At 35.6% G+C, this 9,532-nt stretch overlaps 1 protein-coding gene across 7 annotated transcripts in view; it reads right to left on the reverse strand.

The window, feature by feature from the left end:
- The window catches only part of NFYB (nuclear transcription factor Y subunit beta), a 20,279-nt gene continuing 10,747 nt past the window's right edge, over nucleotides 1-9,532 (reverse strand). For 6 of the 7 annotated variants that reach the window (XM_017540397.2, XM_017540402.2, XM_017540450.2 and 3 more), the window contains 5 exons: nucleotides 8,096-8,226; nucleotides 5,504-5,701; nucleotides 3,828-3,909; nucleotides 3,000-3,079; nucleotides 620-2,417 (listed from right to left, as the gene is read on the reverse strand). In XM_017540397.2, the coding sequence (XP_017395886.1) occupies nucleotides 2,385-2,417; nucleotides 3,000-3,079; nucleotides 3,828-3,909; nucleotides 5,504-5,701; nucleotides 8,096-8,226 (524 nt within the window). In that variant the 3' untranslated portion in view covers nucleotides 620-2,384. Of the gene's footprint in view, nucleotides 2,418-2,999; nucleotides 3,080-3,827; nucleotides 3,910-5,503; nucleotides 5,702-8,095; nucleotides 8,227-9,532 lie in introns of all 7 variants that reach the window. The other variant, XM_017540428.2, reaches the window with a different exon arrangement.

The following is a 9,532-nucleotide window of genomic DNA, read 5'->3' on the forward strand; positions in this document are numbered from 1 at the left end:
GTTAGCACTACTAGCAAATTATGAAGTTTGGAAATTTGTTGTATTAGATACTGACTTAATATTTTAAATGGTCGAATTCCTGAGTTTTGGGGGGTTTTTTGAGATGAGAGTCTGGTTTTGTTGCCCAGGCTGGAAAGCAGTGGCATGATCTCGGCTCACTACAGACTCCGTCTCCCAGGGTCAAGGGATAATGCCTCAGCCATCAGAATAGCTGGGACTACAGGTGCGCACCACCACACCCTGCTAATTTTTGTATTTTTTGTAGAGACAGAAGTTCACCATGTTGGCCAGGCTAGTCTCAAACTCCTAACCTCAAAGTGATCCACCTGCCTCAGCCTCCCAAAGTGCTGGGATTCTAGGCATGAGCCACCCCATGCCTGGCCTCAAATTCCTTTTTTATCTTCTCTATTCTAACATATCCCAATCTTTAAACTAATTTTACAGATAATCAAAGACCAAGTGCTTTTATCAGTTATATAGTGACACACTGCTTGGATCAAATGGAAAATATTTTAAAATACACTCATAATGAAGTATCAAAACGGTTAAAATTTTGCATATTTGGTAACCCAGCAATACGTCTAAGAATTTAAGAAAACAGTCATGGATGAACACGAGATTCAGTGAAGTGTTGTTTATACTGTGAAAAGATGTAAATAGTCAAAATATCCAATAGAAGATTAAATAAATTATGATTGAGTCATATAACAGAATAAACCAATAAAAATGATGCAGAAGACTATGCATGACCTGGAAAAGATGATCACAATATATTGTTAAGTGAAAAAAGCAGGTTACAAAACAGTATGCACAATATGAACCCATTTTTATAAAAATATACATATTTAGCAAAGTAAAAGGACAAATGATATTTATCAAAATATTAACATTGGTTCTTTCAACATAGTAGGATTACTGATTTTGCTTAACTACTCCCCCATTTTTTCCTATTTGAATTTATTATAATGAAAATTATTTTTAAAATGGAGAGTAGAAGATGAGGGCATTATTAACCTCTGATTAGCTCAAATATAGTCCCAAAGGCTCTTTCTGGCAAAGAAGTGTTTCTATTCAGCCTGTATTTGGGAAATTGCTTCTACCTTATAAATCTGAGTGTCCTTCAAAGATGATATTCACTCCAACTTCCTTTTAGGCAAACTATACAATTTTTGATATTAAACTTAAAAAAAATCCCTCAAGTTAACACCAAAAATAATAGACGAGAAAATACAAATCCTCACTTTTTAAAAAAGAAACAATCCAAGTACATACTACTAAATTATACATAGTTACATTATCTAAGTTTAGTTTATTGCAAAGATGAAGACAGCACACTAGAAGCTGGCGGCTTCTTTTCCACACTGTTCACAGCACTCACTCTGTTCTCCATTTCATTCTCTCACCCATGCAAAAGGTCTGTACACGCAATGATGTCCGATGTTTCTTGGTTTCCATAGTATAAAAGGAAACTTAACATTTCAATTAAAAAGGTAAAATGAGGACATTTACCATCTGACTATAAAATTCCTCTTCTATAAAAGGATACTATAGTACTTGAAGATATGCTTTGAAAAAAATCATGTACCAAATGAAAGGGGCACCATTTCAAGAGCACTAGGAGTACATTAAACTTAAATGTATTCCAACATTCTTCATAATGTAACTCAAAACCAAATCTAGTCTAAAAAAAGGTCCAATAACTAAAACTACATTAACAGGCACGATGAACAGTGTAAACACTGTTAATGGGCACCAAGTTGAACAGGGCAAACAATATTTGCTTCTGCATTCACACTTACTCAGTTACATTGTTTTTAAAAAATGGTGCTGCTTAAACTATGAATGTTTTGCCCCCCCAAAAAAATAATTTTAATAAATACAGCAAATGCTAGAAATCTAGCTAGGTTATCATGCAAGGTATAACCAAGACGAACTCAAATTTATAATAAAGGCAACTTGCATTCAAAATGAACTCTACCCTTATATTTTATTAAAAGGGCAAACATCATGAATTAACCTAGCTGCTTACTTGAATTACAAAAGTAACATGATTCAATATGAAAATAAGAAACTGTCTACAAATCTCTGACAGTAATAAATTGCAATATACAATGCATACAGGAGTCATACAGAGCAACAAACTCTTGTACAAAACAAAAATATTTTAATACCTTTAAAATCCAAATTTTTCTTTAAAATCATTCATGAAAAAGATTCTCAAGTCAGAATTAACACCTCAATTAGTCAAGCATCAGGAAGCTACATTACAGCTATTTAATATACAAAGATACATCTTTTCACCAGTCATTTCCTTCTGATGTCTCTGTTCCAGAATCATACAGACTCTCATTTCTCTACAATCCCCATTCCATCATTTCTTCTGATCATGAAAACTGAATTTGTTGAACACCAGAAATCTAAGATTAGAAAATGTAAATTGAGCAGAATTAAAGGAGATTAAGCATAACACATGCATATTATAAATATTCAGTGACTAAAAAGACAGTAATCTTTCTAGAAATCTATGCAAATATAAACATTTTTAACTATTAAGAGACTATACAGTTATCCATATTGAGAAAACAGAATTTTTAATAACCCTATTTTATCGGGTCCTTAATAACGTGTTGAAATTAGCTTTATCAATATATATAATCAATTTTTTTTTTTGGAGACAGAGTCTTGCTCTGTTGCCTAGGCTGGAGTGCAGTAGCATGATCTCAGCTCACTGCAACCTCCGCCTCCCGGATTCAAGTGATTCTCCTGCCTCAGCCCCCCCAAGTAGCTGGTATTAGAGGCACCTGCCACAATGTCCTGCCAATTTTTGCATTTTTAGTAGAGACAGGGTTTCACCATGTTGGCCAGGCTGGTCTTGAACACCTGACCTCAGGTGATCTGCCCACCTCGGCCTCCCAAGGTGCTGGGATTACAGGCATGAGCCACCACACCCCAGCAATATAATCAAATTTTTTAAGCATTTAAAATACAAAGGACTGTACCTGTTGATATGATGTTGTGTAAACCATAACATTTTGTTGTTGACCATCTGTGGTTATTAAGCCAGCTGGTAACTGGTTAGCTAAAAGAAAAAAAAAAATAGTTGAAGAGGGAAAAGAACTTTATCTACCTTCTCGGGCTGAATCTTGAGGTTGTGCCATTAATGTCTCAGTACAATTCTGCCCCTTATCAGTGATGTGGTCTTGGACAAAATAATAAATCCTCCAATTTTCCATTTTAAAAAACGTTAGCTAAAAACCACATTTTTTTATATTGCATTTTTCAATTTTCATATCTCTAATATGTACCTTAGCTAACTGCCCATGTGTACAAATCTGCAGACAGACTGGATGAAGTGATTAAACTATACTACCTCATGAGATTTGGCTGGGAGCAACACATAACTGAGCAGCATATATTTTACATATGAGAAGTGTACTCACCATAGCCCTTTTATTTCACCAATATGACAACAATACTCAATGTAAAAAAAAAAAAAGAAACCTGAGTTCAAATTTATTTAAGCCATAAGATTTTACATTACAAACTACAATTCCTTAATATTAAATTCCTATCTCATATGAATCTTTGCCAAAAACTAGGGGCTATGGAACTCAGAACTATTTGTGAAAGGTTATAATGTCTGCAGAATTAAAATTTTCTACACTTACCACTCACTGATTTCAAATAAAAGGGCGTGAACTGATAAGAACTATTTAAAATAGTGCTATGTCAAAATACTCAGTGTTGACATTCCAAAAATACCACTAGACGCTTAGTATGAATCACTGCTAACAATCTATATGACTTGGTATTATAACAATGCTTACTAAATGCCTCCTCTGTGAGCTCTTCACTTAATCCATCTGTAGCTGTGACTGCTCCACCAATTCCCTTTTCTCCTTTCATAGCCTGAGGAAGGAAAAAAAAGTCACTGACATTCAAATGAAATTGTCTTCCAAATAAGAATGTTTACCTATTGCCTAAAATTAGGAGCTTCTATTATTACAAACTCTAAGCAGAGTATTTATTAACACTTCTGGTAAATTACATATGAAGAACGCTTTCAAAAGGCTAACTTTTAATATAAACTGTAATCACTACAAGACAGAGTTAGTAATGACCTAGAAAACAAAGTATTTATAGATAAAAATAAATTATTCTAATTCTACACCACATCAAAGGGATAAGAGAACTCTACTTACAGATGAAGAAGTCTGCAAAGTACCACAAATATTGAGCTTATAAATCTACTACAAATGATCCAAGTTATCACTTAAGTATATACATGTCTTTCAGCCAACTGGGCAGTACTATAGCAAGTTGAGAATTAAAAATTCCTAAACCAAAATTAGTTTGGCCAAATACCTCTAGGGTTCTATGATACTGAAGATTTGTAAAAGTACTGTCAGAAATTTACACATTCTTTTCCTACTTGAATCATTCCATGCAATTATCACTAATTTAATGGGATTCAAACACTAAAGATATTAAGTATATATTTTGAAAGTAATGTGAATCTGACAACACCTAAGCTGGCGTGTGGAAATAAATATGCTGAACTCAACTCCTTTTCACAAAATCCATTCCCACAGGCAAAGATAAACCTAAGAGGAAGTATAGAAGAATTCAATCAATAATAAGAAAGACACATGATTATACCTTCCTCTTTTTTATTATCTTACTACTTTTAATGCTACTTTCTTTAAATTAACAATAGCAGCAAGAAGTAAGATTAATGAGCACTGAACATTATTTACTCAGTCCCATCAATAATTCTATGACATAGGTACTATTAGCCTCATTTTACAGATGAGGAAACCAAGACCTTTAAAGTACTGAAATAATCTGTCCAAGGCCATAGAATTTGCATGTGGCAGAGCTGAGATTCAGCCTCCTGGTAGTCTGAATCCAAAGTCTGTGCCCTTTCATCATTACATAACTATACTATGATTAGTAGTAAGCAAAGGAAAAAAGAAAGGACTTAGTATTTAAGTACTGTAATACAAGTCAGTGATCCCCAACTCCCAGGCGGCAGGCTGATAAGGGTCCCTGGCCTGTTAAGAACCTGGCCACACAGCAGGAGGTGAGGGGCTGGTAATCCAGCATCACCACCTGAGCTCCACCTCCTGTCAGATCAGCGGCGGCATTAGATTCTCATAGGAGCTCGAACCCTGTTGTGAACTGTGCATGCAAGGGATCCAGATTGTGCATTCCTTATGAGAATCCTACTAATGCCTGATGATCTGGGGTGGAACAGTTTCATCCTGAAGCCTTCTGCCCCTCGAATCCCTCCCCCGACCCCAAACCATAGAAAAACTGTTTTCCGAAAAACTGGTCCCTGGTGCCAAAAAGGTGGGGAACTGCTGATATAAGCGACTGAATACTTCTGAGAAATGTTACATAATTTACTACAAAATAAAGTTTTTAAACAAATAATACATTTAAAAAGTTAAAGTAAATAATGTCTCTTTCTTAAAAGCACAATGGGAGACATTTTCCTTACCTCTCTGAATTTCTGAAGGTATAATTTCAGAGGTTCCACATAACTGTCAAAGCCTAAGGTAGACATGGCAAAGAGAATGTCCTCTCCATTGATTGTTTTCCGTTTCTCTTGATGGCACCTTTCACTTGCTTCAGACGTTATAAAACTGATGAACTCACTTACACATTCTTGAACACATTCTTTGGCATCTTTTGCAATCTGAAGAGAAAATCACAGGTAAATTACAGAAACTATAAGCATCACCTTCCTAACAACCTACAAAAATAAAAGCCTATTCAGAAGAACACACTTCATTTTATGACTACTTAATCTCTTAAATATGTTATAACATTAATAGAGTGTATGCTATCAAAATTCCAAACCTCAGAGTCAGAATAAAAAGTCAAATACAAGTGAGAGAAACCATGAAACTATTAACAGAAAACAAATCTAATTTGGATATGAAAGAACAATCACCGGATGTTCCTACCACCCCACAGAGGATGAAAACTCTTACTAACCAAATGCCCCTGGAAAATCAATTCCACATGCATATTTTGTGGGTGACTAAGGTACCACTTCTCTGCTCTAGCACTCTGATGAATAAAGACACCAGAAAATAAAAAACAAAAAGCAACACAAAAACTAAAAAACTGAATTCACATAAGGCTTGGAAAAGAGCGAAACAATAACATATGAGGCTGGGCACGGTGGCTCACGCCTGTAATTCCGGTGCTTTGGGAAGCCAAAGTGGGTGGATCACGAGGTCAGGAGTTTGAGACCAGCCTGACCAACATGGTGAAACTCTGTCTCTACCAAAAATACAAAAACTAGCCAGGTGTGGTGGCGCGCGCCTGTAATCCTGGCTACTCAGGAGGCTGAGGCAGAAGAATCACTTGAACCCAGGAGGCAGAGTTTGCAGTGAGCCAAGACCACGCCACTGTACTTCAGTCTGGGCAACAGAGCGAGACTCCATCTCAAAAAAGAAAACAAACACACAAACAAACATTGGTGACTTTCTGACTTCTTTTATTATTGGGGATATACAGTGTCATATACAGGTTTTGAGTTTACTAAAAATCCTGCCTAAAGAAGCATATATCTGCCACTTCATTATAAAAAATACTCTTCCCTTAAGGGTCTGGGGTCTAAAAATCAAACTCCAATAGATTAATCATCCAATTACAAAGCCACTTATAACAGCAATACCACTCAAAATTCTTGCCGAAACCTACTGTCTTTCATCTCCATGCCTATTTTACATACTAGAGTGTAAACAAGAACTGCATGAATGCAGTCAAGCAAGACAATATAATGTGAGCCACATATGTAAGCTTAGATTCTCCAGTAGCAATATCAAAAAAAGTAAAATTAATTTTAATAGTATATTTAATTTAACCCAATATTACCATTTAATTTAACCCAAATTATTACCATTTAAACATAGAATCAATCTTTCAGTGAGATATTTTAATTCTTTTCTTCATACTAAGTCTTCAAAGTCTAGTGTTTCAAATTTACAGCACATCTCCATTTAGAACAGCCACATTTCAGGTGCTCCGTGGCACGTGGCTTGTGGCTACGATACTGACCAGCGGCAGCCTTAGCCTATGTAAGCAACAATCAGCATTTGTGCCTTTTTTTTCCTTAAAACATAAGGACAAAATTCTCAAACTGTAAGTTCTAGGCCTAGTGATTATTCTAATAGTATATTTATTTGTACATTTTATTACTTCCATAAGTCTTTTTAAACTATAATGATAGAAAAATTACCAATAGAAAATGATATAAAATGTGTGAATTTTAATTCAGACCAAGTGATGAGCAGTGACAATGAGTTTTTAAAAGTTAAGAAGACAAAACTACTTAAAAAAATCATATCAGTTGAAATGTATGTTAGTATCTATAATTATGTAAAAATAGCTGTTTCCAAATACCAGGATTTGTTTGGGAAAAATCTTTTTTTTTTTTGAGATGGAGTTTCGCTCTTGTTACCCAGGCTGGAGTGCAATGGCGCGATCTCGGCTCACCACAACCTCCGCCTCCTGGGTTCAGGCAATTCTCCTGCCTCAGCCTCCTGAGTAGCTGGGATTACAGGCACGCACCACCATGCCCAGCTAATTTTCTGTATTTTTAGTAGAGACGGGGTTTCACCATGTTGACCAGGATGGTCTCGATCTCTTGACCTCGTGATCCACCCGCCTCGGCCTCCCAAAGTGCTGGGATTAGAGGCTTGAGCCACCACGCCCGGCCTGGGAAAATTCTTATTACACCCATATCAGACCAGTATGACCTAAATATGCTCTAACATTATAGAAGTTACAGCTTCATATACTCAAACCTGATAGTTCTGACAATGTACCTATTTTTTAAAATAGTCTTAATTCTATTTTATTTGCCTCCAATAAGTGGGAGAGGGAAGAACATTTGGGGACATGACAGAATTGAAAATGGAACAGTTCAGTAACTGCGTACGTAGACATGAAAGAAATATTTGATTTGTTGAAAGCCTGAATGATTGATATCAACAGCTAACTGTATTCATGACCTATGAATTCATGTCATTTCATGTTTCCCTTGAAAAAAACAAGTTGAATTTCTCCTCTACGTTACCTTTCCCGTTTGAGGTATGGCATTTTTCATTATCCTAGCCACGTTTGCTATTGGAAGATATATATCTTGTTCTCTGAAACTTTCCTTTGAGCCATTTGTGTCTTCATGATCATTCATGCTGTCCTCAGTATCTAAAGAAATAAAAATATTTAGGTTTAAAGCTTATTATTTCTATTTCAAGATAGACAAAACTACCAAAATGATCCAGAATAAAATCATCCTGGTTCATCACTCAACCCTTATTCAGGAATTAGGATAGCAAGTCTTTTCATAATTTTTACAGAGCCAGAACTGAACTTTTTCATTAATTTCAAACTCACCGCCAAGAACACTTTTTATTCTCAAATATACCTGCTACATCTTACCCCCCATTCTCCCAAAATCTCAAATAACATCTCCATAGCACCTTCAAAAATGATCTTTTCTTTCATAAAATACAAGTGCTTCTCTATGCCTTTTCTCTTACACATTTTAGAATTTTTATTAATCCTCATTTCTCCTATTAGATTTTTGCTACTTGATGTCAAGAATCAGCTTCGTGTTTCCTACAGCTTGGTATAGCACTTTCCACAGAGTAGGTACTCATAAATACTTACTGCATGACTTAGCTGTAAAACTTACAGACCATAACCTATGGCTCCTTCAATATTGCTAGATTAAGAGAGAATATGTTTCTCCAAAGCCAAGTTTATATAAACTCATTTATGTAAAAGTCTATATAAAACTTTTAAAGCTGATATAAAGTTGTCTGTAAAAAATTATATAAAAAATTATATACAGAATGGAAAACTGGACTTGAATATTACTGACCCAGTTGGATTACTAATATAAATAGTTTTTGAACAAAGCTATAGCAGTGATCCAACTGTTCATACAAGTGAATTTTCAAATTATATAAATTTAGCTATAACTGAAGCTTGCACAGTACCAATAACATCCTTTTATGACTAAATGCCGTATCTTGTAAGTAAGCTGCCCACTCTTCATGTGTAAGTAAGCAAGGCACTTAAGTTGATTCAATTTACATTTTTATGTGTTTAAAATGATGTTATCAGAATTATTTCAATATCTGTTTCAGGATGAAATTAATCCCTCTGGCAAAATTCTTCTGAAAATATATCTCAATTTTTAAAAATTTTACAAGTCAGGCCAGGCATGGTGGCTCATGTCTGTAATCCCAGCACTTTGAGAGGCCCAAGCAGGCAGATCATCTGAGGTCAGGAGTGCGAGATGAGCCTCACCAACACGGTGAAACCCTGTCTCTACTAAAAAGAAAAAAATTAGCCAGGCGTGGTGGTGGGCACCTGTAATCCCAGTTACTGGGGACGCTGAGGCAGAAGAATTGCTTGAACCCAGGAGGTGGAGGTTGCAGAGTCAAGATTGCACCATTGCATTCCAGCCTGGGCGACAGAGTAAGACTCCATGTCTCAAAAAAAA

This window comes from Cebus imitator, unplaced genomic scaffold (assembly GCF_001604975.1).
Source record: "Cebus imitator isolate Cc_AM_T3 unplaced genomic scaffold, Cebus_imitator-1.0 Scaffold8, whole genome shotgun sequence".
NCBI lineage: Eukaryota > Metazoa > Chordata > Mammalia > Primates > Cebidae > Cebus > Cebus imitator.